General features: G+C 41.2%; 7 protein-coding genes and 1 long non-coding RNA gene across 8 annotated transcripts; 5 read left to right on the top strand and 3 right to left on the bottom strand.

Moving 5' to 3' along the window:
• Positions 1-176: 176 nt before the first annotated feature.
• Positions 177-1,253, bottom strand: LOC145705966 (uncharacterized). Its single transcript, XM_081783470.1, has 2 exons — positions 490-1,253; positions 177-448 (listed from the first exon to the last, which is right to left on the bottom strand). Exons 1-2 carry the CDS (start codon positions 560-562, stop codon positions 177-179), a joined length of 345 nt encoding a protein of 114 aa, XP_081639596.1. The 5' UTR covers positions 563-1,253.
• Positions 1,254-5,121: 3,868 nt separating this feature from the next.
• LOC145705990 (uncharacterized) lies at positions 5,122-7,001 on the top strand. The gene is made up of 5 exons (XM_081783498.1): positions 5,122-5,314; positions 5,554-5,819; positions 5,919-6,235; positions 6,279-6,446; positions 6,628-7,001. The coding sequence occupies exons 1-5, from the start codon at positions 5,205-5,207 to the stop codon at positions 6,718-6,720; spliced, it is 954 nt and encodes a 317-aa protein (XP_081639624.1). The 5' UTR covers positions 5,122-5,204; the 3' UTR covers positions 6,721-7,001.
• On the bottom strand, positions 6,716-7,881 carry LOC145705991 (sialate:O-sulfotransferase 1-like). The gene is made up of 4 exons (XM_081783499.1): positions 7,660-7,881; positions 7,284-7,481; positions 6,995-7,143; positions 6,716-6,950 (listed from the first exon to the last, which is right to left on the bottom strand). The coding sequence occupies exons 1-4, from the start codon at positions 7,879-7,881 to the stop codon at positions 6,878-6,880; spliced, it is 642 nt and encodes a 213-aa protein (XP_081639625.1). The 3' UTR covers positions 6,716-6,877.
• A 26-nt stretch (positions 7,882-7,907) lies between these two features.
• Positions 7,908-8,536, bottom strand: LOC145705958 (sialate:O-sulfotransferase 2-like). Its single transcript, XM_081783464.1, has 3 exons — positions 8,292-8,536; positions 7,986-8,246; positions 7,908-7,914 (listed from the first exon to the last, which is right to left on the bottom strand). Exons 1-3 carry the CDS (start codon positions 8,432-8,434, stop codon positions 7,908-7,910), a joined length of 411 nt encoding a protein of 136 aa, XP_081639590.1. The 5' UTR covers positions 8,435-8,536.
• A 311-nt stretch (positions 8,537-8,847) lies between these two features.
• On the top strand, positions 8,848-24,151 carry LOC145705988 (uncharacterized). The gene is made up of 10 exons (XM_081783495.1): positions 8,848-9,067; positions 9,303-9,619; positions 9,900-10,450; positions 10,526-11,444; positions 11,494-11,719; positions 22,648-22,806; positions 22,852-23,448; positions 23,493-23,602; positions 23,666-23,832; positions 23,906-24,151. Exons 1-10 carry the CDS (start codon positions 8,869-8,871, stop codon positions 23,940-23,942), a joined length of 3,282 nt encoding a protein of 1,093 aa, XP_081639621.1. The 5' UTR covers positions 8,848-8,868; the 3' UTR covers positions 23,943-24,151.
• LOC145705989 (uncharacterized) lies at positions 11,968-15,715 on the top strand. Its single transcript, XM_081783496.1, has 6 exons — positions 11,968-12,612; positions 12,888-13,144; positions 13,186-13,572; positions 13,618-13,851; positions 14,126-14,720; positions 14,922-15,715. Exons 1-6 carry the CDS (start codon positions 12,349-12,351, stop codon positions 15,453-15,455), a joined length of 2,271 nt encoding a protein of 756 aa, XP_081639622.1. The 5' UTR covers positions 11,968-12,348; the 3' UTR covers positions 15,456-15,715.
• On the top strand, positions 17,208-20,575 carry LOC145704901 (uncharacterized). The gene is made up of 7 exons (XM_081782369.1): positions 17,208-17,471; positions 17,749-18,005; positions 18,047-18,165; positions 18,219-18,432; positions 18,478-18,711; positions 18,986-19,580; positions 19,782-20,575. The coding sequence occupies exons 1-7, from the start codon at positions 17,208-17,210 to the stop codon at positions 20,313-20,315; spliced, it is 2,217 nt and encodes a 738-aa protein (XP_081638495.1). The 3' UTR covers positions 20,316-20,575.
• Positions 20,587-22,354, top strand: LOC145702516 (uncharacterized). Its single transcript, XR_014134318.1, has 2 exons — positions 20,587-21,885; positions 22,156-22,354. It is a non-coding gene; the product is annotated as an uncharacterized LOC145702516 (long non-coding RNA).
• Positions 24,152-24,562: the final 411 nt, after the last annotated feature.

The raw sequence follows: 24,562 nt of genomic DNA, 5'->3' as shown, positions 1-24,562 counted from the left end.
TATTACAAAATTTTTGGTATAAAAAGTGCAATTTTTTATAAGTCGATATCAACTTGAGGTTCTTCCGAGCAAAAGCATCCTTTGGCATATTCAAGCTTTGGCTTTTTCTCAGCCTTTTAAGTTCGAAATTTGTTCATATTTAATGACTGATAAGCCAGAAATAAAAAAAAATTGAACTATTCCTTGATTTCGATTTGAAATTTCACTTTCCAGAAGCCAGTTTTTTCAATCGACGCCAAATCTCCGTTTGTAAAATCGATTTTGACAATGTTCTCGTTGTTGATTTCAGTGTGATTCACGGACTTCACCGGGAAAGACCATTGGATCGCTTCTTTGATTGGAGTCGACAGACCAAGCTCGAAGAAGTCCGAAGAGTCGAAGGAACTTGGCGGGACGAGATCTGCCTCAATCATGTAGCAAGTATCACAGCTCCAGGTTCTGTAGATCTCTGAAAAAAAAGATGAGAGTTTCCTCGCTTGTGTTACTGACCGATATTGTTCCAAATATCAAAGCACCCTGGTGGCTTTTGGTCACAAGTAAGCGGCTCCTCTAGAATTCGCATTTCTTCACGGGCTTTGCACTGGACTTTTTTGGTTTCAAATTTGTGATTTTCACAAAAAAAATCATAAGAAAGAAAATAAGATTTCCGCCAAATTGATTTTCAAACAAAGGAAACCAAGCTTTGGTCAATCTCAGCGGTTTATTCTTCCTCTTCCCACTGAACCATCTGCAGCCAAGTTTCTTCGTACAAACACATCTCAACTCTCCCTTCTTCAGTCCCTTCAGCGCATCAGCTCCGTCGGTACATCTCACCTTACAAACGCGCTGGTTCTTGTCTTTCTCGACGAAGCAGAAGTCCCGAAGATTGAAGTCGCTGAAAACTGGCGGCACGCAACTTCCACAGCCGCGAATAGTATTGGTCCAAATTGGCTTTGATTTTCTAGAGCTGATGCAGTTCGTCCTCGCTTCTCCGATTGGCTGAAATCCCGGGCGACACTTGATGGCGCAGGAGGCCCCATCGCATTCGTAACCGGTCGAGTCTTTGAATTCCGGAAGAGCTGGGCATTTCTGGTGCGGCAAAAATTTACCGCCGACCGGAGCTCCCCAGGATTTTTTAAACTGCGATCTGGCTTGTAAATCAGTCGTTTCTGGTCGATAAATGATCTCTTGAAGCTCTCTCCAGGTCAGTTTTCTCCCACCAGGCCAGTTGATCCCGGAAACACTTGCGCTTAGAAAAAATATTTCAAAAAGCTTCATTGACAATGAATCATTGTCCACTTTTTTTCTTGATGATTGAATAAATTCGAATTTCTGAAGGAGGCGAAAAAATTATGGAAAATTTCATAGCTGTCAAGTGGCGCGGCGGATTGCCATGGGGTGAGCTTTTAGAAAAAGGTTGAATTTGCATTTTTATGAAGAAAAAACGTGTTCTTGTGGTGTCTTTTTATAGGGATTTTGCGTCATCAATTCAAATTGAGTTTTTTGTGTCGATTTTTATGCAAGTTTTTTGAAATTAATACGCAAGAAAGTATTTTTAAATAAGGTTTATTAAATAAATAGGAGAAAAATCATAGCACATAAGGAGAAATACAGTCAGAGATTCATTCAGGGGCGTCTGTATCGAATGAGCTCCCGAATATTGCTCGTCAATCGTCTTCTTGTGACTCGTCGTTGGTATTTTTCTGCATCGAATGAAAGAACTGAGCGTCTGGAAGCTCTGTTGTTGACCCGTCGTTGAAGCTCTTTTCTGATTTGCGAGTGTCCGTCAAACTCGCGACGCCAGGCTTGGACGGATGAAGAGAAGATGAAGAGGAGCATAAGCACTTTTCCGAGCATCTTCTTTTTAATTATTTTTTTTTAAATAGGGAGAGTGTTTGTCGTTTCTTGGGACTGGAGATGTGTCGTTTGAACTTTAGAAAGCGACTTGTTTTATAGTAACTTGTCGAGTGAGGGCGATAGAGAGAGGATTTCATGGAAGATGAAATGAGAGTTCGCTTCCAGTTTGGATTACAAACTCGGAAACGGGTGGCAGCGTGAATTCTCGATAACACACTCATAAGTTCACTTCGGGGTCGAATATTATTCAAAGCTGATTTCAGTTGAAAATTATCTACCGCCAGTTTACTTTGAAAACCAAAATTGAGGTGGCAAAAGTTTGAGTTTCTTGTCTTAAAAAATAAACTTTATAATAACGATTATAAAGTCAATGATAAAAATAGACAGGAAGCAAAAAAATAGCCGCATAAAAATTCATTTCCGCCTGAAAACGCATATAATCAAGCAACGGACGTCCATCTCCAGAGTCTAAAAATGACAGCTTTGAAAGCTTTTATCGAAAACCTCCGTCCTGAACAACAAGAGAGGCTTGGAGAAATTTTCAACGATCTTCACGAATTCAACGGAAATCTCGATGAAAGCCAGCAGAACTTCTTGCAGCAGGAAAACTTGGACAGTCTTGCTAAAGATATCTTGAGAGGTGATGCCGCAGCTGTCTATTTTGGCAAAAAGCACGGCGAAAAGATTGAGGAAGAAGATGCCGCTGACTGGCGCCGACCCATTAACCATGACCCACATCCTTTTTACGGACGCGACTACCACAATGGAGCCTGGTTGAGATAGAAGATATGTCAGTAGCCTTTAATCTGGATACAAAGAATATTCTACAAATGCGATTTATTTTTACTGTTATTTGTAAAGCAATAATAAATTGAACTATAAATCGTTGTCAATCATGAATTATAGATTTTTAAGCTTTTCTCACGCATTCCAAAAGGATGATGAAAGACTGAAATAAGACCTTTTGATTGTGAAGATATACAATAATCGCCAGTGACTTCACCGAGCGAGCCAATTAACTCCACCAATTTTCGAATTTTCTTCGTGACCTCACGAATCCACTGAATTATGAACCAGAGAATACTGATGCTTTGTCTTTGTCGTAAATTGAGCTGGATCGTAGAATTAGGAGGGAGATGGAAAAGAGACATGAGTCGACGCTAAAATAGACGTCAATAAGCGCACATGAAAAACGACGGGTCGAGCAGTCAGCCGTACGAGGGGATCAAATGGTAAACGATGGAAAATTACATCAGGTTACAGTAAGAATCAGCTTCCCTTTGCCACGTTGCTTATTGAAAGAAAGAATTTTTGTTGAATTCTTTTATTGATTTTCAAAGCATAAAAAACAGGTAATAAGTGACAGAAATAAAATGAGTAACAGTAACTCTTCATAAATAATAGAAGTTTTTCATCCGAAGTAGGCGTAATTTCCGGCAGTTCGGTAGTTTGGTTGTTGATAGATAACCACTGGCTGTTCTGGGTGAGCTGGCTGGACAATCTGTTCCGGGAGGGTGACAGTAGCCGCGTTGCATCCACCGTTGTTGCCAGCTCCGAACATCATCATGTAGAAAATGAGGCTCTCGTTGTCTCCACTGTCGTCCATTAGCATCAAAGGAAGAAGCATGTTGCTGCCCATTCCAGTTCCGGGGGCGGCGCTCTGCATTGCCATCATCAACACAAGAAGGGAGCTGCTGTCGCTATCGCTAGAAGTGTCGTTCATGAGAAGAAGGGGGAGGAGCAAGTTGAAGGAGTTGTCGAAGCCGCTCTGGGTGTTCATGCCGCCGGACATGGAGCTAAGAAGAACCATCATCAGAACATCGTCGAGGCCGTCATCAGTCGATCGTCGCTTTCGGCTGGAGCCGTCGGAGAACAAATCGAGCATCAGAAGAGTCTCGAAGCTGAATCCCTCGCCGCCGCTCATGGTGGAGAAAAGAAGCATTGTCATGAGCGAATCAGAGCTTGATCCAAGCGAGCTGCCATCATCAGCGAAGAGAAGCAGCGGAAGGAGATTGGTCATGGCGTCGTTGGTGTTGACATTGCAGTCGCCTTGCATTGTTGAAAGAAGCAGAAAAGTAGAGAGCATGTCGGTATCGCCAGAATCGTCGGAGAGGAGCAAAAGCGGGAGGAGCTGATTCATGTCGTTTGTTCCGCCGGACATCATTGTCAGCATGAGGAGATCAGTGTTGTCACTTGTACTGTTGTTGTCGCTGAGAAGGAGGAGGGGAAGGAGAGTGTTCATCTGGGATGTCTGGGATTGGGAACCAGAATTGCCATTGAGGAGGCTGAAGAGGAGGAAGTCCTCAATTGCGAAGGAAAAGGTAAAGAAGAGACTGAAGATCTTCATCTTGGAAGCTTTGGTTGTTTTCTTAGTATTCTCTTATTGAAAAGTTGGTTGATGAAGAAGAGGAGAATATGATTTGATGACCTCTCTGGAATCGAAGTGAGTTTTATCATGTTCAAGGCCACCAAGCGGAGGAAGTGACTGTAACGATCGACCAGTCAATCAGAACTGGGGCAGATAACGAGCAGGTGCACTCGACTTTCACGCTCTATTTCAGCTCCTACAGTTCCTGTAGTTCAAACCAAGATTGTACGAAAGATCTACCGTAGTTACTGCTCCTTCTCAAAATTCGTGGATAGATTTGAATCTCCGAGAGAACCCATGGTGACGTTCAGTAATACTGTACCTCCGTTCATCGATACATAAAAACATCCGTCTCCAGCGTGCCAAACGATACCAGTAGTCGATCATTAAAATATCGTTTCCGATAGTTCATTTTTGAATTCGATGACGCTTCAACTAATTTTAAGACGGGAAGAATTTAAAGAATCTAAAGAGAATCTGAAGAACGATCGCCCCTTTCGATTTTACCTTTGAACCGACCGGTTCTAACAGTACAAAACCGTCAAATTCGAATCGAATCGCTTTGACAGCCGCTGCCAAATCTGACTCCTTTCGAGAATCGTGGCGCGCGAAGATAAATTCGCGTGGGTGGCCACGAAAAAGATAGAGTAAATTTCAAAGATAAAAATTGCGCTCTTTTATGATCGGAAAAGAGAAATTATCGAATGGATAAACCAAGAAGACGGAAAAGCAATGAGAAAAAGGTGTTTTTAGGAAAGGTCTCTCAAGCTCGAATTTTCAGACTTTTTGAAAAGAAGATTTTTTTACGGCTTTACAAAAGAAAAGATCATTGAAAAATTTATGATGCATTTTTACCGTAAAAATCTGTGGCAATAGTAATTGAGTAGAATTTATTGTTTTCTAGGCAAACAAGGCGTTTTTTACAATTGTCAATTTGAATTTTGAACGATGGTAAACAAAAAGTAAAGCTATCAAAAAGAGTGAAAAGAAGAAGTGGAAAATGAGAGATCCTAAATTGATAGCATTTTGCGGATTCGTGATTTTTGTGTTTATTGGATATTCGTATCTTTATTATGAAGTTGCTTGTGACTCTACTGCTTGTAAATTGAGGTAAAAAATTGGGCATCCTTAGGCCTACGCAGGTTTCAGAAACCTGCGTAGAAACCTGAGTCAGGGTTTTGGAAAAGCTCGGATAAATAGCCGCAGAATGAGCAAAAAAGCCGCAAATAGGGTCGCGGTTTTTCGTTAAATCTGTTTGAGGACCCTGAGTCAGGTTTCTACACAGGCGATCGAGTCCTGATTTTTATCAAAATCCCTTCAAAATCAACCAAACCCTTACAGCTTTTTAGCTGTGGAAACATCCATCTTCAGCCGATTATCCAAGACCTTTCCCACGATAATGGCAAGACAGTGAATCGAATATTCGTCAACGGAGAAACCTTCATTGTCAAATCTTCCTTTTCTTCACGCCCAGATCCGCTAAAACGAGAGAAATTAAAAAGAGAGCTGGAGATATTGGAGAAACAGATCTTGTATGGACAACCAGAGGTGCTAAATACTTGTTTCAAGGGAGAAGAACTTCTTTATGTTTTATCCGATGTCGGTGGAGATCCAGGTAAGAGTAGGGGAAAAATGTAGAAGGGAGAAATGTCTTCAAGAAAGCTGCAAGCGGCTTTCGATTGGAGAGAAAGGCCGAAATAATTCATCTTTTCAGTCTGCAGCGACGAATTCGGAACCAACGACGAGTGTTTCCGCCTCGAAGAGCTACAAGAAGCGCTCGTTTCGGAGGTCAAAGTCCACGACGACGAGGTAGAACGCAACATCTGGCGCTCGATCCAGTCCTTTGCCGAGCTCTTTCTCCAACTTGAAGACAACAATCTGTACATTGACGACATTTCTGGCTCGAATTTCGTGTTGAACGAGAACTACCAAGCGCATCTGGTCGATTTGGACTCGTTGCAAGAAGAATTCGAGCAAAGGAAATGCGAAAAACACAGCGATTGCGTTTCCAGCAGCGATTATCATTCAAAAGTAAGCTCAATCACGTCCCTTTTTTGCTAAATTTCTTGTAAAGAACTCGTTGTTTTACAAAATCCATCAATCCTGCGACGAGTTCGAGAATCGCTGCCAGCAAAATCTTTGCACGAAAAACGCGGCTTTGCATACATGCGGCTTTGGAAACTGGATTTTGACCGGACTGTCCAATATCGGAGAAGAGCTCGACTTCTTTGACGAACTAAAGGTATCTGAGATACCGTATCTCTTCCCTCTTTGATTTGCTCATAGAACTTTTGAAGAAGCCGCTTGCGGCTTTTCAATCAAATAAGACGACAGGAAAGCCGCACGGGGCTTTTTTCGAATATAAGCCAATGTCCTCCCAGTTGAAAGCCAAAATTCACAAATTTTCTATGTTTTTCTTTCAGGAAATCCGATCATGTTCTACCGCTGCTCTTGCCGATCGCTGTTCCTTCGAAGACATAAAATTTACTACCCAGGATGTTCTCAAACAAATATAGATAAATATTATTTATTCACAGAAAATACGAAACGCGTTAAAAATCACTGTACTTTTCAAGCTTGCAAAATTGGAAATTCTAAAAAATATGAAAAAGAAAGGGTTGAAGGCAGCGGCATATTTAGTTATGTAACAAAAACGATTCTAGAGTCGATTTTCTAGTCGGCTTTTACTCGGAATTGATCGGCAGTCGTGAAAACATATTGCTGGCCGTTTTTCATGAAGAGTTCTCTGAAAAAAAAACGCTAGAAAGTAATTTAAAATGATGACGGTACCTCTTTTTGACTGTTTCATCGACCTTTTTGATCGCGTGGGAAGTAACTACAGTCATCTGTAAATGCTCAGACGGAAGTTTTTTCGACTTTTCCGGGTCTTTTAGATACGAATCTGGCATTTCTGGCAGCTGGTGATGCTCGTAAAAAGCCTTAAAATTCTTAAGGGGGTGCAATAATAGATGGTAAAATATAAAAACTGCGTTTCACATTTGAATAACTTCGAAAAAGCCGCAAGCGGCTTTTCCCTCGAGAATATAGATCATTTCAAGCCCAAATTCATCAGTATTACCTGCATCTCTCTGATTCCCTTGTCGAGTCCAGGAATCTTGTCGGCCGGCCAAATATCGCCGAGATCAGTTTTCTTTCTGTGGAATTTCACTTCCTGCTTCAGAAGGCAATCGAGACGATGCTCCGCGTCGTCAAGTGGAATTTTGAAATGCTCGCGGTACCAGTCGACGACTTTCCGCATTTCTTTCACAAGATTTTCCTTAACAATTATTCTTATTCTTATGTTATTGCCCGAAAATGTTAAGTCAAATAAAAGCGTAAAAGAGCCGCGTGCGGCTATTAAATACATTTTTGGTTACTTTGAGGGAGTAGAAAAAGCCGCAAGCGGCTTTAAAGCGATCTTTCTCTCAAAAGTTCATTTTTCTATTCAATTCTACCTTCATATCCTCGTAGTAAATGATCAGCATCGGAATTTTCGCCTTTTCAGCAAACATCGGAAACCAAACAGCGCTTCCGAACCAGCGATGCATGTGCTGGTCGATGAATTTTCGCCAAATCTCGTTTTCGAAATCTTTCTTTTCCAAATTGCCAGTATGCGAGCCCGACATTTGGCGTTTATAATCAGCAAGAGTCGCGTCGTAGGGATTTCGCAGGACCATGATGATGCCTTTTCAAGGGGTAAGGGTTATTCTCTCGGGTAAAAATCGATGAAAACGTCGAAAGAAGCCGCTCGCGGCTTTCGAGCAAAATAGAATTGATTAACTTTCGCCCCTTTCCTTCTGCACTTTCGTACTCTTTCTGTCCGTGATTCTTCACCGCAATAGTTCGTCCACTCCTGGTGTGTTCCATCTCGCCTTTGAGTCCATTGCGCGTCATTTCCATTTCGTAGTAAACTGAGCCAGTGTAGAAGCCAGTCGTATCCTCGAGAACCTGACGGGCCCACGTGTTGCCCGAACCAGGAAACGAGCTCAAAAATACCACGGGAAATTGGCCGAAGTCACCCAAGGCGACTTTTCGGTTACAGCTAAAATTCAGCTTTCAAAAAGGATAAATCCCTTTCGAATTTTACCTTGAATCGTGAACATGACTGACTGCATATTGAAACTTTGGATTTTCAAGTTCTTCTGTGTTAAAAATGTAGGTTCCAAGAAGCGTCAAAAGAAAAATCAAAATATAATTCGTAAAAGCTCCCATGATCGTTGAAAAACTCATTTATCCATCTTCTCTCCAACTTCTTTTCTCTTTTTATGCGGTTTGATGGGTAATTACACGATTCTAGCGCAAATTTTCAAAAATGGGTTGTCCTAGTCTTATCAATGGAACGAGCCCTGCCGCGGGCCATTTCACTGCCGGAATGCTTCTTGTCTTGACCTTAGCGAGGTCAATTTTTGTGTTTTCAGATGCAAATGCGGCTTTCAAGCAGATATTTTGCTAAAAGAAATCTCCGAGAACTTGAAGAGACTCTAAAAATCACCCTTGATCATCAAAAATCCTCTTTCTTCAAAACAACTGCTTTATAATCACCCTCATTCGCGTCATAAGAAGCTTCATCATGATTTTTCCGCTGTATCTACCTATTTAAACTGCGGTTTCGCAGCTTCATTCTTCATTTTCAATTCAAAAAGGGGAAAATTTTCGATTTTCAGATGAGCCGGAATTTCGGACGCAGAAGTGGGAGAAAGAGCAGGGGCGGTTACGAAAATTTCAAGCCGACAAAAGAAGAAGTCGTGAATTGGTTGGAAGGAGTTCTGAAGCCAGCTGATATCCCAAGTGCTGTGGAGGCTTACGCTGGGAATCCGCCGAAAGGGTTCAAGATCAAGGAGCTGCGAATTCTAGCAGATTTCGGTGAGAAACAAATGTATCAAAAATGGCCAAAACTAAGCTAAAAATGACTAAAATTTGATTTTTTATACTTCAAAATTGACTAAAAAGGACGAAAAAATTGTCTAAAAAGACCAAAATTGCTTTAAAAAATTCCTTCTAGAATCTCTTTCGAAAAGTGATTTCTAGAAGCATTCTCAGCTTTTTGGTGGCCTTTTTCGAAATTGAAATCTAGAGAGAAAAGAACTCTTTTGTTTAGCGGGAAATCCGATTCTTCGAGATTTCCTTGCCAAGCGTTATCCACGAGACGGATCTGCACCAGTTGATTGGCAGCCGCCGCCGCCCGAGCCAGAGCCGAAAAGTGAAGAAGAGAAACGGCAGCTTCGCTACAAAGAGGACTGCCAGAACACGCAACACGCTATCCGACTGAACAAGTACTTCCCGCCGGGCCCTTTTTCTGGTCCAGAGAGAAATTTTAACGACAGGACGATGTCACGTGCTCACAGCTCGCCGCTGAAAGAGAATCCGAATCGCGCTAATTCTGAACAGAATCAGCAGACTTTAGAGAAGGAAAGGGTTTGAAAATTGATTTGGTAAAGAATCTATTAATATTTATCTCTAGAAGAAAAATTTTCTTCTTTCTTAAATCATTCTAGATGATTTCATCTCGAAAATTCGTTGATATTGTTGACGAAATTTCACTTGCTTCTTTGCAGAGATTATAATGTTAACTCCAACGCGTAGACGAAATTCTAGAGCTCGTTCTTGCAGTAGAAACAGAGGAGATCGTTCTTGGGTTCCGTCCACCGATTTCTTAACCGTCCTAAGCCCATATTCAAACCCGACAAAGAAAGAGAACGAAGATACAGGAATCTTCCTGGACATCAAGCAAGACAACTCCAAAGCCTTCCTCGATCGTCTCAATTCAGGCGAGCTTGATTGCAACTACATTCTTCCAGCAGTAAAGAAAAGAAATTCTTCTGAGAAAAAACCCTTCACCCTTCTGGAATGCGCGATCCACTACAACGCATTCAACTGTGCGCTGATTCTCTCCATGCAGCCTGCTCTTGACCTTACTCTCAGAGGGAGGAATAGTTACGAGTTACCAGCGACAAGAGCCTTTGCTGGCCTCGATGTCTCCATCGGCAAGATCCTTCTTGACAACGGTGCGAAGGAAAAAGGAGCGATTCGCGACGACCTCCTCGGCTATGTCTTCTTCAAATACACGACCAGGGACAAGAATAATAGAAAGGCGAAAGAGTTTCTTGAGACAGTGCAGTTTCTGTTGAAGAAGGAGTTCCGATTGAGGAAGGAGGATATTTGGAAAATCTGGGAGAAGCTCGAGAGTTTGATCAAAGAGGCCAACGAAACGATCGATGCGTTGGTGGAAATTCTTGATGCTCATCGGTAAGTGACGACTCGTAGCGAATACGAAGTCAAATTCAAGTGTCAGTTGTCTATTTACTCATTCTTTATTTTAAGTTCTGAGATCAACGTTCAAATCCAGCGCAAAGAAATCTGCAAGACGGAGAATCTTCTCAACGGATACATGGGACTAACCGACCCAGAACAGCGAGAAAATGCACGACGGATAATCTCTTCGATCGTCACCGCAGATTGGAATACATCCTTGAACAACATCAGCTTTGTATTGCAATGCCCTCGACTAGTGGACTTCCTTCCTGCGTTTCTGGTCAAATTTGAAAGCGGCGAGTACCCAATTGAGAAGCGTTTGATGACGGATGTGTTTGGAAAGTTTGCGCGCGATTTTGTCAACCCAGGGGACGATCCGAAGTTCGTTTCAGAAAAGCGAAAGTTTGCAGAGAACTTACTGGAGACCGGCGAAGTTGATCTTTCTGCGACAATCGGCACTAATGGAAAGAACTACTTCATTATGAACAATGCGCTTATGATGCGAGAAGGCGATTTCGACGAGTTCTTCGACAAAATCGTCTTTGCGATGAAGAAAGTGGAAGGCGATTTGCTGAACACTCCGATCGTCAGAAGAAAGAACGAACAAGGAGAGCACGAGGAAAACTGGCTCACTGCCTATTTCTTCCGCACAAAATCGCGCCGGGAAGGCTATGGTAGCATACATCAGCCAAGAAAGTTCGATAAATTCTCGAACATTGAACTCGAGCGAATAAGATTCCTGATCGACAATGGCTACGACATCAACCGTCACCCTGCAACATCGTCGGGAAACCTGCCCGTCCATTTCTTCAGCAAAGCCGGCGATGTTCTTGCATTAGACTTCTTCGACGATGAAAGCTTGAAGAAGAAAAATCACGATGGTTGGACTCCGGCACATCATGCCTGCAGTGCTGGCCGCTCCAAATTTGTTGCTGCCCTTTTCCTGAAGAATCCAGAGCTGAGAAACATTCTCAACAATGACGGAAAGGTAATTTGCCCTGGTTAGAGCCAGCTCAATCTTAATATTATATTTTCAGAAGCCGGAAGATCTTTTCCATAATCGGCAGTGTCAGGAGCTCGTGGACATCATGATCGCTGATGGCAAAGTAAATATGACGCAAAACGAATGGAAACAAGTCGAGGAACGAGCGAAAGCATCTCTGAAAGCGAAAATTGAGAAGGAAGCTGCTGCCCGAGGTCGAAAGACTTCTTCTGTCTCTCTTGCTCCCAGCTTTCCTCGGCCAGATGAGAAGGGAGATACAGGTAGTTTCAAGACAGAAAATCTGATTTTTAAACTAGTATATTTCAGGGTGTCAAATCGCGGGGGATTTTGAAGGGATCGCGCGCCACAGCGCCGTTTCGATCCCACGGTGTAAGGGATCGCCTCGCAGCGAGAGGCAACGAGAAGGGAGCGCTCACATAAACAAAGGGATCGCGCCGATCCCTTCGCGCGTGGGATATCCCTTCGCGCAAGGGATCTTAAAATTCCGAAAACGAGCGACCTTGTAAAAATTCAATAACAATCAATTTTTAATGCAAAAAAAGATCAACATATAATAATCCTTACTTTTTTAACGAAAATACTAAGAAAAATTATGCCATAATTAATCCGACTTTGGGTTATTCAATTAAAAAAATAATATTATTCATGTAAAAATTCACCATGATTCTGACTTCATCACAGCTGTTTGGTACCTCGAGTCTTTTCACGTCTTTTCTGTGATTTTATCTTCAGCTGCTTGGAAATAAACCCTTCATATCTGATTCTCGCAGCGGGGTATTACTCAGATACTTTACTAATGATCGGAAATCAGTCCATCTGCAGAAGGACGCCATCTTTCCAGATGTACTGTCAATATAAAGTCCGTCAAAAATGAAATTTTTTCGTAAATATGAGTCAAAAACGGCCATTTGATGAAGGTCCTTTGCTTTCTCCGCCATCTACTCCATTTGAGAAAAAGAAAAAAACCAAAGATGAGTTCAAGAAAATTGTAGAGATTCTAGAAGAAGATGAGAAGCTCGTTTGCACTTCAGAGATCCATCACAATTACACAGCAGATTTCAAACTAGAGAAAATCACGAAGTCAGACCAGACGCCGACGCCATATCTCATTTGCCGGAGCCCCTTCTGCACTAATGCTGAATACAAACATAAGGTAAGAAAAAATTGACCAGATTTGAGTTAAAATTAACCTTTTTCATGTAAAAATTGACCCTTTTCCATGTAAAAATTGACCTTTTTCATGTAAAATTTGACGCATTTCATGGAAAAATTGACCCTTTTTATGTAAAATTTGACCTTTTTCATGTAAAATTTGACCTTTTTCATGTAAAAATTGACCCTTTCATGTAAAAATTGATCGGTCGTGAGAAAAAATTAGCCGTTTTAATGTTAAAAACGACCAGTCAAGTAAGATTAACTCTTTTATAGGTTTTCTTTGGCATTCGAGGCAATTTGGCGAAAGCGAGCCATGCGACTGACTACTACGTGAAACGGCACATCCAAGAACACCATCGTTCAATTACAACCGACGCCGAAGAGCTTGAGGAAATCGCCGCGGAAGCTGTTGCGAACGATGGTCTTTCAATTGGTGCTTTCGAAACCGAAACAATGAAGAAATTTTGCGCAAGGGCTCATAAGGCAATAGCGAATGGAATAAGCAGTCACAAAATTGTGAAGATTCTCAGGTAAAAATTAACCATTATATTTGGATATATAAATTTTCAAGGCGCAAAAGTACCGTTTCGAATGGTATCGTCAAGTCCAAGCTGCCTGGTCTCATCCAGGAAAACAGATGTTGCTTGGTCCTTGATGGATTCGACTGCCCTCGGCTAACGAAAGAAAGAAGTAGCAAATACCTTGGGGTCTTCATCGGCTTTTACGATTCGAACCTGCGAAAGACACGATTTTTTCTTCTTCATTACGGGGTCATCTTCAAAGCAACTGATGCGAATGTACGTCGACAACTAGAAAACGTCCTCTCGGATTGGAATATCCTCGAGTTTTTTCACGCAAAACGACTTCCAGTTGTTGGAGATGCGCCAATGGCTCAGGCCTTCTCCGACTACTTCGCCGTTGTCTGTGCAAGCCACACGATTTCGAATCAGTTAAAAAGGTAAATACATCATTCTTATTTCATCAAATAACGTCTTCACTTTAGATATATTACCCTTGTCCAGAGCGATGCAATCGTCGGCGATAGCTGTGTCGAGATCGAGAAAGCGGTCTCAGCATGCAATCATCGAGCTGAACGAGACGACTGCTCCGAGAAATCCTTCAATGATCTGGTGAAAAGCTACACTCCAACTGAAGACGAGCTCAAGCACATCAGGCAATTCTACCCGAATTACGACAAATTCGTTACGATCGACAGGATCTATTACATCAGATTCAGGTTTGTTCTTCATCATTGCTTGTAACAATTGACCTTTTCCATGTAAAAATTGACCCATTCCATGTAAAAATTGACCCTTTTCGTGAAAAATTTGACCCTTTTCATGTAAATATTGACCGTTTTAATGTAAAAATTAACCCCTTTATGTAAAAATTAACCCTTTCAATGTAAAAATTGACCCTTTTCATGTAAAAATTTACCGTTTCACGATAAAATTAACCGAGGTCATGTTTAAACTAATCGAAAATATGTAATTATTAACTTTATCTTTCAGATCTTTCATCACGACCTACAAGCAGCTCATGGCAAACGAACCTCTTCTTCGTCGCCACCAGAAGTACCTGACTGACTCAAAGTCGATCTTACACGAAATCGACTGGAAGCTCGTTCATTACCTCCACTCAGTCTCCCAAGTCTTCGAGCCTGCTCTGGCGTCCACCGATTCGGATCACTTCTCGGTTGGTGACACTCTAACAAAACTGTTCGACTTGCTGAAATTCTTGCTTCAAATTGATCCGGCTGACTTCAAGGAAATCCACCAGGAGCTGATTCTGACCGTAGCAGACTACATTTTCGGTGCTAACATCACTGGACGGAAGCCATCGAGAGGATCCTACATCAAATCGAGAGCAAATCCAGCTGCTTTGATCGGGCTCTCCCTTGACTTCTTTAGCCGTCACTTCGAATTCACCTTGATCCGTAACCGACTTGACGACGCCTTTGAGAAGGATTCGTTCATCACCAAGTCTACATACGACACCCTCATCAATTGCTTCGATACTGCAGTTCCTGTCTGGAAGGAGACAATGCGCAAGACCTTCTTTGACCTAGCTGAGCAAACCAAACCAATTGAGGAAATCTTCATTCTTGTAAGTAAAGGTTAATTTTTACCCGGAGCTGGTTAATTTTTTCCCAAAAAAGGTTAATTTCTACCAAGTTTCGATTAATTTTTGCATTAAGCGGTAAATTTTTACCCGAAATCGGATGAATTTTTCATAGGAAAGGTCCATTTTTACTCAGACGCGATCAATTTTTACATAAAACAGCATTAATAATTAACTTTATTTTAGGTTCCTGTTGAAAACCAGCAACAGAAGACACCATCAGCAGCTCCTTCATCACAGCCAAAGACGTTGACTCCTCCAAACTCACAGGAGCGCGCTCCGCCGACACCTCCATCTTCTCAAGCAAAGTCGACTTTCGAGGAAGAAATGGAGCAATATTCGAGCGACGAGGATGAATGCGAAAAATCATCAACTGATGAGTTCTCTGCATGGTTCAAGAAGGAGAGCAAGATGGAGCGCAAAGAAAGCGTCAAAAGATACAAGCAATGGTTGAACCAGCTCGATCCCATGTTCAAGACCTCCGCCAGTACGGCCGAACGGAGCTTGATGTATTTCACGCATCACGCTGGAACTTACCCGACATTCGCCAGAATCGCACAACTCATACGCTCAACTCCTGGCTCAAGCGGCAGCATCGAACGTCTCTTCTCGAAAGCGAACGATATCATGTCTTCAAAACGAAACTGCTTGAACACCAGTACTGTTGAACTCATTCTACAAGTGTCTTCTTATCCAAATGTACAGAATCTATTTGAATAAATGTTTTTTGCTGAAAATTTCCCGTCGAAATCATGCATTTATAAACCTTTTGCATGCAAAAATTAACCAAATTCATGAAAAAATTAACCTTGATCATGCTAAAATATCCCTTTTTTAAGTATAAATTGACCGAGGTCATGTAAATATAAACCGAATTCATGAGAAAATTAACCTTGATCATGCAATAATTAACCCATTCTAAGCATTAATTGACCGAGGTCATGCAAATATTAACCATTTTCAAGAAAAATTAACCTTAGTCGCGCAAAAATTGACCAAAATCGGATAAATCAGGCTTTAAGTCGATTAAAACGCCCTTAAATGGCCCTTAGCCAATCAAACCGATCTAAAATGGCTCTTAACCAATCAAAACGCTCGAAAATGTCTATCAGCCAATCAAAACGCTCGAAAATGCCCCTTAGCCAATCAAAACGCTCGAAAATGTCTATTAGCCAATCAAAACGCTCAAAAATGTCTATTAGCCAATCAAAACGCTCGAAAATGTCTATCAGCCAATCAAAACGCTCGAAAATGTCAATCAGCCAATCAAAACGCTTGAAAATGCCCCTTAGCCAATCGAAACGCTCGAAAATGTCTATTAGCCAATCAAAACTCTCGAAATGTCTATCAGCCAATCAAAACGCTCGAAACTGTCTATCAGCCAATCAAAATCTACGTATCAAAAACGATTTTGAGGCTTCATTTTTGAGAGTCTTTGAGCCGTTAAGCATTCAGAACCAAGAATATGTTATTTTTGAAAATTCTCTAGAATTATTATTCTTACGTTTGGAAAACGAAAAAATCAGTTTAGAAGTATGACAAGAAAGGCTTGGAAGTTCCCCATGGCGTGCACGATTTGTTTGAAATCTGTGAAGCCACAAACATTAGACTGGCACTTTTCTCATTACCATGCGGAAATACGACCATCTGATCGAGTCAATTATGTAACCAAGTGCGTTATTTCATCAGAAAAATAACTTTTCTCAGGAAAATGTTTGAACAGGGGTCTAAATTCGCAGTGCCAATTCGCTTTTTGCGAAACCCTAGCACTCTCGTTATTCCATGCACAGAAATTATCAAACAAATAAAAGATCTCTTGAAATTGATGAGAACGACCCGGGTAGATCGAAGATTCGAGCAACATTCGTGGATAATATGAATAGATCCAGGGTGTCAAATCGCGGGGGATTTTGAAGGGATCGCGCGCCACAGCGCCGTTTCGATCCCACGGTGTAAGGGATCGCCTCGCAGCGAGAGGCAACGAGAAGGGAGCGCTCACATAAACAAAGGGATCGCGCCGATCCCTTCGCGCGTGGGATATCCCTTCGCGCAAGGGATCTTAAAATTCCGAAAACGAGCGACCTTGTAAAAATTCAATAACAATCAATTTTTAATGCAAAAAAAGATCAACATATAATAATCCTTACTTTTTTAACGAAAATACTAAGAAAAATTATGCCATAATTAATCCGACTTTGGTTTATTCAATTAAAAAAATAATATTATTCATGTAAAAATTCACCATGATTCTGACTTCATCACAGCTGTTTGGTACCTCGAGTCTTTTCACGTCTTTTCTGTGATTTTATCTTCAGCTGCTTGGAAATAAACCCTTCATATCTGATTCTCGCAGCGGGGTATTACTCAGATACTTTACTAATGATCGGAAATCAGTCCATCTGCAGAAGGACGCCATCTTTCCAGATGTACTGTCAATATAAAGTCCGTCAAAAATGAAATTTTTTCGTAAATATGAGTCAAAAACGGCCATTTGATGAAGGTCCTTTGCTTTCTCCGCCATCTACTCCATTTGAGAAAAAGAAAAAAACCAAAGATGAGTTCAAGAAAATTGTAGAGATTCTAGAAGAAGATGAGAAGCTCGTTTGCACTTCAGAGATCCATCACAATTACACAGCAGATTTCAAACTAGAGAAAATCACGAAGTCAGACCAGACGCCGACGCCATATCTCATTTGCCGGAGCCCCTTCTGCACTAATGCTGAATACAAACATAAGGTAAGAAAAAATTGACCAGATTTGAGTTAAAATTAACCTTTTTCATGTAAAAATTGACCCTTTTCCATGTAAAAATTGACCTTTTTCATGTAAAATTTGACGCATTTCATGGAAAAATTGACCCTTTTTATGTAAAATTTGACCTTTTTCATGTAAAATTTGACCTTTTTCATGTAAAAATTGACCCTTTCATGTAAAAATTGATCGGTCGTGAGAAAAAAATTAGCCGTTTTAATGTTAAAAAACGACCAGTCAAGTAAAATTAACTCTTTTATAGGTTTTCTTTGGCATTCGAGGCAATTTGGCGAAAGCGAGCCATGCGACTGACTACTACGTGAAACGGCACATCCAAGAACACCATCGTTCAATTACAACCGACGCCGAAGAGCTTGAGGAAATCGCCGCAGAAGTTGTTGCGAACGATGGTCTTTCAATTTGTGCTTTTGAAACCGAAACAATGAAGAAATTTTGCGCAAGGGCTCATCAGGCAATAGCGAATGGAATAAGCAGTCACAAAATTGTGAAGATTCTCAGGTAAAAATTAACCATTATATTTGGATATATAAATTTTCAAGGCGCAAAAGTACCGTTTCGAATGGTATCGTCAAGTCCAAGCTGCCTGGTCTCATCCAGGAAAACAGATGTTGCTTGGTCCTTGATGGATTCGACTGCCCTCGGCTAACGAAAGAAAGAAGTAGCAAATACCTTGGGGTCTTCATCGGCTTTTACGATTCGAACCTGCGAAAGACACGATTTTTCTTCTTCATTACGGGGTCATCTTCAAAGCAACTGATGCGAATGTACGTCGACAACTAGAAAACGTCCTCTCGGATTGGAATATCCTCGAGTTTTTTCACGCAAAACGACTTCCAGTTGTTGGAGATGCGCCAATGGCTCAGGCCTTCTCCGACTACTTCGCCGTTGTCTGTGCAAGCCACACGATTTCGAATCAGTTAAAAAGGTAAATACATCATTCTTATTTCATCAAATAACGTCTTCACTTTAGATATATTACCCTTGTCCAGAGCGATGCAATCGTCGGCGATAGCTGTGTCGAGATCGAGAAAGCGGTCTCAGCATGCAATCATCGAGCTGAACGAGACGACTGCTCCGAGAAATCCTTCAATGATCTGGTGAAAAGCTACACTCCAACTGAAGACGAGCTCAAGCACATCAGGCAATTCTACCCGAATTACGACAAATTCGTTACGATCGACAGGATCTATTACATCAGATTCAGGTTTGTTCTTCATCATTGCTTGTAACAATTGACCTTTTCCATGTAAAAATTGACCCATTCCATGTAAAAATTGACCCTTTTCGTGAAAAATTTGACCCTTTTCATGTAAATATTGACCGTTTTAATGTAAAAATTAACCCCTTTATGTAAAAATTAACCCTTTCAATGTAAAAATTGACCCTTTTCATGTAAAAATTTACCGTTTCACGATAAAATTAACCGAGGTCATGTTTAAACTAATCGAAAATATGTAATTATTAACTTTATCTTTCAGATCTTTCATCACGACCTACAAGCAGCTCATGGCAAACGAACCTCTTCTTCGTCGCCACCAGAAGTACCTGACTGACTCAAAGTCGATCTTACACGAAATCGACTGGAAGCTCGTTCATTACCTCCACTCAGTCTCCCAAGTCTTCGAGCCTGCTCTGGCGTCCACCGATTCGGATCACTTCTCGGTTGGTGACACTCTAACAAAACTGTTCGACTTGCTGAAATTCTTGCTTCAAATTGATCCGGCTGACTTCAAGGAAATCCACCAGGAGCTGATTCTGACCGTAGCAGACTACATTTTCGGTGCTAACATCACTGGACGGAAGCCATCGAGAGGATCCTACATCAAATCGAGAGCAAATCCAGCTGCTTTGATCGGGCTCTCCCTTGACTTCTTTAGCCGTCACTTCGAATTCACCTTGATCCGTAACCGACTTGACGACGCCTTTGAGAAGGATTCGTTCATCACCAAGTCTACATACGACACCCTCATCAATTGCTTCGATACTGCAGTTCCTGTCTGGAAGGAGACAATGCGCAAGACCTTCTTTGACCTAGCTGAGCAAACCAAACCAATTGAGGAAATCTTCATTCTTGTAAGTAAAGGTTAATTTTTACCCGGAGCTGGTTAATTTTTTCCCAAAAAAGGTTAATTTCTACCAAGTTTCGATTAATTTTTGCATTAAGCGGTAAATTTTTACCCGAAATCGGATGAATTTTTCATAGGAAAGGTCCATTTTTACTCAGACGCGATCAATTTTTACATAAAACAGCATTAATAATTAACTTTATTTTAGGTTCCTGTTGAAAACCAGCAACAGAAGACACCATCAGCAGCTCCTTCATCACAGCCAAAGACGTTGACTCCTCCAAACTCACAGGAGCGCGCTCCGCCGACACCTCCATCTTCTCAAGCAAAGTCGACTTTCGAGGAAGAAATGGAGCAATATTCGAGCGACGAGGATGAATGCGAAAAATCATCAACTGATGAGTTCTCTGCATGGTTCAAGAAGGAGAGCAAGATGGAGCGCAAAGAAAGCGTCAAAAGATACAAGCAATGGTTGAACCAGCTCGATCCCATGTTCAAGACCTCCGCCAGTACGGCCGAACGGAGCTTGATGTATTTCACGCATCACGCTGGAACTTACCCGACATTCGCCAGAATCGCACAACTCATACGCTCAACTCCTGGCTCAAGCGGCAGCATCGAACGTCTCTTCTCGAAAGCGAACGATATCATGTCTTCAAAACGAAACTGCTTGAACACCAGTACTGTTGAACTCATTCTACAAGTGTCTTCTTATCCAAATGTACAGAATCTATTTGAATAAATGTTTTTTGCTGAAAATTTCCCGTCGAAATCATGCATTTATAAACCTTTTGCATGCAAAAATTAACCAAATTCATGAAAAAATTAACCTTGATCATGCTAAAATATCCCTTTTTTAAGTATAAATTGACCGAGGTCATGTAAATATAAACCGAATTCATGAGAAAATTAACCTTGATCATGCAATAATTAACCCATTCTAAGCATTAATTGACCGAGGTCATGCAAATATTAACCATTTTCAAGAAAAATTAACCTTAGTCGCGCAAAAATTGACCAAAATCGGATAAATCAGGCTTTAAGTCGATTAAAACGCCCTTAAATGGCCCTTAGCCAATCAAACCGATCTAAAATGGCTCTTAACCAATCAAAACGCTCGAAAATGTCTATCAGCCAATCAAAACGCTCGAAAATGCCCCTTAGCCAATCAAAACGCTCGAAAATGTCTATTAGCCAATCAAAACGCTCAAAAATGTCTATTAGCCAATCAAAACGCTCGAAAATGTCTATCAGCCAATCAAAACGCTCGAAAATGTCAATCAGCCAATCAAAACGCTTGAAAATGCCCCTTAGCCAATCGAAACGCTCGAAAATGTCTATTAGCCAATCAAAACTCTCGAAATGTCTATCAGCCAATCAAAACGCTCGAAACTGTCTATCAGCCAATCAAAAATCTACGTATCAAAAACGATTTTGAGGCTTCATTTTTTGAGAGTCTTTGAGCCGTTAAGCATTCAGAACCAAGAATATGTTATTTTTGAAAATTCTCTAGAATTATTATTCTTACGTTTGGAAAAAAACGAAAAAAATCAGTTTAGAAGTATGACAAGAAAGGCTTGGAAGTTCCCCATGGCGTGCACGATTTGTTTGAAATCTGTGAAGCCACAAACATTAGACTGGCACTTTTCTCATTACCATGCGGAAATACGACCATCTGATCGAGTCAATTATGTAACCAAGTGCGTTATTTCATCAGAAAAAATAACTTTTCTCAGGAAAATGTTTGAACAGGGGTCTAAATTCGCAGTGCCAATTCGCTTTTTTGCGAAACCCTAGCACTCTCGTTATTCCATGCACAGAAATTATCAAACAAATAAAAGATCTCTTGAAATTGATGAGAACGACCCGGGTAGATCGAAGATTCGAGCAACATTCGTGGATAATATGAATAGATCTAAGTCTCGCTTGATTGAAGTTAATTCAATCTTAAAGTCTAAAGCAAGAGTTTCATAATAAAAAAAATATTCAAAGAGAAGTTACTTTTCACAATGAAACGCGTGAAAAGAGCCGTTGCTGTTTTTGATCAACCATTTGGTGAATAATCGCATATCAACGCTTCCTGCCAATGTTTCTTATATCGGTAGGTTTATCAAATTCAAAACTCTCTAAAAAGCAAAAAATGATAAAAAGATGCTTAAAAAACACGTCTTCACGACTCGAAAGCGTGCCGCGGCATCTCGAAATCATTTTCGACTTCGTTTATTGAATATATTTGTCTTACAAATATATGGAGATGATCCTCTCCAAATTGATCCTCCCGTTCTTCTTATTCCCGCTGATCCAATGGAGTGGTAAGCTAGGGTCGGACTTCCTTCCTTAATTTTTTGCTTTCTAAGGGTCCTTTCCTTAGTAAGGTAAGGATGCTTTACTTACCCTTTTTCGGGTTTCGGCGGAAAAAAATCCTTTCCATAGTTCCTTTCTGAGTTTTCAGAGATCATCAGATTCATCAATTTCAAAACCCTTACCCTTAGTAACTAAGGAAACCTAAGTAAGGGGTCCGACCCTAGGTGGTAAATTTAAGGGGAAGAGTATCAATATTCACATTTTAACATATTATTTAGTCCCATTGGTCGAGATGACTGTCAAAAAGTATTTGCTGCTGCTCAATGCGAAAAGTGTCCACCAATGTGCTTGGCGTGTCACAAAAGAAGCCTTCCTCCTCATTTCCGCTGTCCCTTTTGTCGACAGACAATGATGTAATTTCTTTCTTTTTTTAAATAATATAATCAGACAAACTTATTAAACTTAATTTGAACATGAGTTTAATTTTAATCAGAAAAAGAGGAGAAAAACTACACTAGATCTGAAAAATTCATAAAATTTGAGACAATAACGAAGAGTTCTGAGTTTTTGAAAAGCGGCGCGAGCTTGATCGGAGAAAATTCCACGCATGAAGCCTGGCGCTAGCCCGCGCGTTTGCTCTGCTATTTTCACCGCGATCCCTTTCCGTTCAAAAAGCGCGCGAGCGATCCCTTCAGACTTGGGATCGAGCGTGGGCGGTGGCGCGCGATCCCTTCTCGATCCCCCGCGATTTGACACCCTGGTATATTTAGCAAACGAGGATGAGAAAAATGTCGAGAAGATTGTCGAGAATGCCGTCAAAGAAGAAAAGGAGAAAGAAGACCGGGAGCTCAATGAACTCGCGAGAGAACTTTGCGAAAACATCATTCGAGAAGTCATTGATGCAGCTGTTTCTGAGTGCGAAAAGAAAGGTTAAAAGTTAACTGCTTTATTTAGTTTAAAATATAACTTTATAGAGAACGAACAAGCCGCCAGCGATCCAGAACAAGCTACACAAGATCCCGTTGTGAACAGCTCTTCACCTGATGCTCCTGCTGCAGCTGCAGCTCCTGTCCATGATGTCCGAGCAAGCTATCGATTCGATGCAGAGGAAGAAGCGGCTTGCGATCAGGAAGTCGACAAATTACTCAATTCTACAGCTGGTTCCTCTGAAATGCAAGAATCTTCGCAGCTAATGGCTTCTGAAATGAACAGAGGCGAGCCAGATAATGATGATGAAGAGAGAGATGCTCCCGTCGAGGACGCTCCTGTGAGTGAAGTCGACCAAGAAGAGGCTGTAGTTGAAGAAGCTGCTGCAGAAGAAAGTACAGTGAAAGAAGCTCCCATCGAAGATCAAGCTCCTGAACCAGTTGCTCCTGTCACTCAGCAAACTTCTCGCATCTGGCACCGACGAAGACGAGGCCACTTTGAGGCAAGAAAGTTGGCTCAGTCTCGAGTAGATCGACAGCAGACCGACCAAGTGAACGAAGAGAAAGAAGAAGTGCCGCCAGTGAGTGAGGAACCTGTGCAAGACGCTTCCCCGCGGTTTTCACTTGATGCGAGATCAACTTCTGGTAGGAATTCTTGAAATAGGGACTCTTTCAAATATGATTTTTAGGAAGCACAATAGGCTCTTGCCAATCGTTGGCAGGATCTTCCCAGGCGCCGTCGGAGATAACGTTGTCTAACATCTCCATCAAATCAGCTAGTGCCTGTGATTCTATTCCGGTAAGTTAACCGTTTTTGATGCATAACTTATGATTATGCAGCATAAGTCTAATAATTCTTAAGGCGAGCCTGATGCCCTACAAAATGAAGCAGATCGCGCTCCTCGAGAGCGAGCTTGCGATAGCCCTGGAAAAGTCGAAGAAATACGAAAAAGAGGCCGAAGGATACAAAGCTGAGCTGAACAAGTACATCGCGTTGTACGGGCCGCTTCCATCCGACTCTACCCCCAGGCATGGTTTTCAATTTGAATTTTAATTTTCGTTCAAATCTTCTATGATTTCAATTTCGAAAACCCTTCAAAAGAGCCTATCCGTCCGAGTCGAACAACTCCGAATCCTGAGCAACGAAAACTTCGCTCCTCACTCATTTTCTCCTGGCACTCACTCACTTCCTGTCCACTCACCTCATGTGCCTTTCACTTCAATCAGTTTCTAGCTCAATCATTTAGCCCAAATTCGAATTTTTGCTACATGTTTCTTTTGTTTCATGCTGCCACTGCTACGGATACATTTACAATTTACAGTCACTGAGCTAAACAATAAACTAATATTATTTTATTGAAAGAAATTTGGTCATATTTTGTTTTGGAATATCGAAGAGAATGATAGAAATAGAAATATCTCGGAAACATGAGTTTTAAAAATAGCTAGTTGTTTCCACATTTAAAGTTCATCGGGCAATTACAGGCGATTTTCTATTTCTGCGCAACAATCATTAGATCGTATATCTGCCCACTTTTCCAGCCTATTGAGAAGAAACCCAAAACACAGCCGGCTTCTGAATCACTGTTTTTCAGCCGATTTTCAAGCGACTGTAAACTTTCGTTGGGGTATTTTTACTCTGCGTGAATTACGGAACGGTAAAATCGGTGGAAAATGAACTTACTATCTTCAAGGTGTGTCTAATAAAAATATTCCGTTAAACGGATTCCGTTTCAAAAGGTTTAGGCGGCCTAACTTA

Source organism: Oikopleura dioica, chromosome PAR (assembly GCF_907165135.1).
Source record: "Oikopleura dioica chromosome PAR, OKI2018_I68_1.0, whole genome shotgun sequence".
NCBI lineage: Eukaryota > Metazoa > Chordata > Appendicularia > Copelata > Oikopleuridae > Oikopleura > Oikopleura dioica.
This window is presented reverse-complemented; position numbering and strand designations above follow the sequence as displayed.

What these genes read in the sequence shown, in the direction of transcription:
- LOC145705966 (XM_081783470.1), bottom strand. Translation starts at nt 562, where the DNA reads ATGCGAATTCTAGAGGAGCCGCTTACTTGTGACCAAAAGCCACCAGGG. An exon ending in TGATATTTGGAACAATATCG is followed by an intron (nt 449 to 489) that starts GTCAGTAACACA and finishes CTTTTTTTTCAG; the next exon opens with AGATCTACAGAACCTGGAGC.
- LOC145705990 (XM_081783498.1), top strand. Translation starts at nt 5,205, where the DNA reads ATGAGAGATCCTAAATTGATAGCATTTTGCGGATTCGTGATTTTTGTG. An exon ending in CGATGTCGGTGGAGATCCAG is followed by an intron (nt 5,820 to 5,918) that starts GTAAGAGTAGGG and finishes TCATCTTTTCAG; the next exon opens with TCTGCAGCGACGAATTCGGA. An exon ending in ACTTCTTTGACGAACTAAAG is followed by an intron (nt 6,447 to 6,627) that starts GTATCTGAGATA and finishes TTTTTCTTTCAG; the next exon opens with GAAATCCGATCATGTTCTAC.
- LOC145705991 (XM_081783499.1), bottom strand. Translation starts at nt 7,881, where the DNA reads ATGGTCCTGCGAAATCCCTACGACGCGACTCTTGCTGATTATAAACGC. An exon ending in TTTACTACGAGGATATGAAG is followed by an intron (nt 7,482 to 7,659) that starts GTAGAATTGAAT and finishes ATAATTGTTAAG; the next exon opens with GAAAATCTTGTGAAAGAAAT. An exon ending in GATGAAACAGTCAAAAAGAG is followed by an intron (nt 6,951 to 6,994) that starts GTACCGTCATCA and finishes TTTTTTTTTCAG; the next exon opens with AGAACTCTTCATGAAAAACG.
- LOC145705958 (XM_081783464.1), bottom strand. Translation starts at nt 8,434, where the DNA reads ATGAGTTTTTCAACGATCATGGGAGCTTTTACGAATTATATTTTGATT. An exon ending in AGTCATGTTCACGATTCAAG is followed by an intron (nt 8,247 to 8,291) that starts GTAAAATTCGAA and finishes GCTGAATTTTAG; the next exon opens with CTGTAACCGAAAAGTCGCCT.
- LOC145705988 (XM_081783495.1), top strand. Translation starts at nt 8,869, where the DNA reads ATGAGCCGGAATTTCGGACGCAGAAGTGGGAGAAAGAGCAGGGGCGGT. An exon ending in GCGAATTCTAGCAGATTTCG is followed by an intron (nt 9,068 to 9,302) that starts GTGAGAAACAAA and finishes TCTTTTGTTTAG; the next exon opens with CGGGAAATCCGATTCTTCGA. An exon ending in TTCTCAACAATGACGGAAAG is followed by an intron (nt 11,445 to 11,493) that starts GTAATTTGCCCT and finishes TTATATTTTCAG; the next exon opens with AAGCCGGAAGATCTTTTCCA.
- LOC145705989 (XM_081783496.1), top strand. Translation starts at nt 12,349, where the DNA reads ATGAGTCAAAAACGGCCATTTGATGAAGGTCCTTTGCTTTCTCCGCCA. An exon ending in ATTTCGAATCAGTTAAAAAG is followed by an intron (nt 13,573 to 13,617) that starts GTAAATACATCA and finishes TCTTCACTTTAG; the next exon opens with ATATATTACCCTTGTCCAGA. An exon ending in TTGAGGAAATCTTCATTCTT is followed by an intron (nt 14,721 to 14,921) that starts GTAAGTAAAGGT and finishes ACTTTATTTTAG; the next exon opens with GTTCCTGTTGAAAACCAGCA.
- LOC145704901 (XM_081782369.1), top strand. Translation starts at nt 17,208, where the DNA reads ATGAGTCAAAAACGGCCATTTGATGAAGGTCCTTTGCTTTCTCCGCCA. An exon ending in ATGCTGAATACAAACATAAG is followed by an intron (nt 17,472 to 17,748) that starts GTAAGAAAAAAT and finishes ACTCTTTTATAG; the next exon opens with GTTTTCTTTGGCATTCGAGG. An exon ending in TCGGCTAACGAAAGAAAGAA is followed by an intron (nt 18,166 to 18,218) that starts GTAGCAAATACC and finishes AACCTGCGAAAG; the next exon opens with ACACGATTTTTCTTCTTCAT.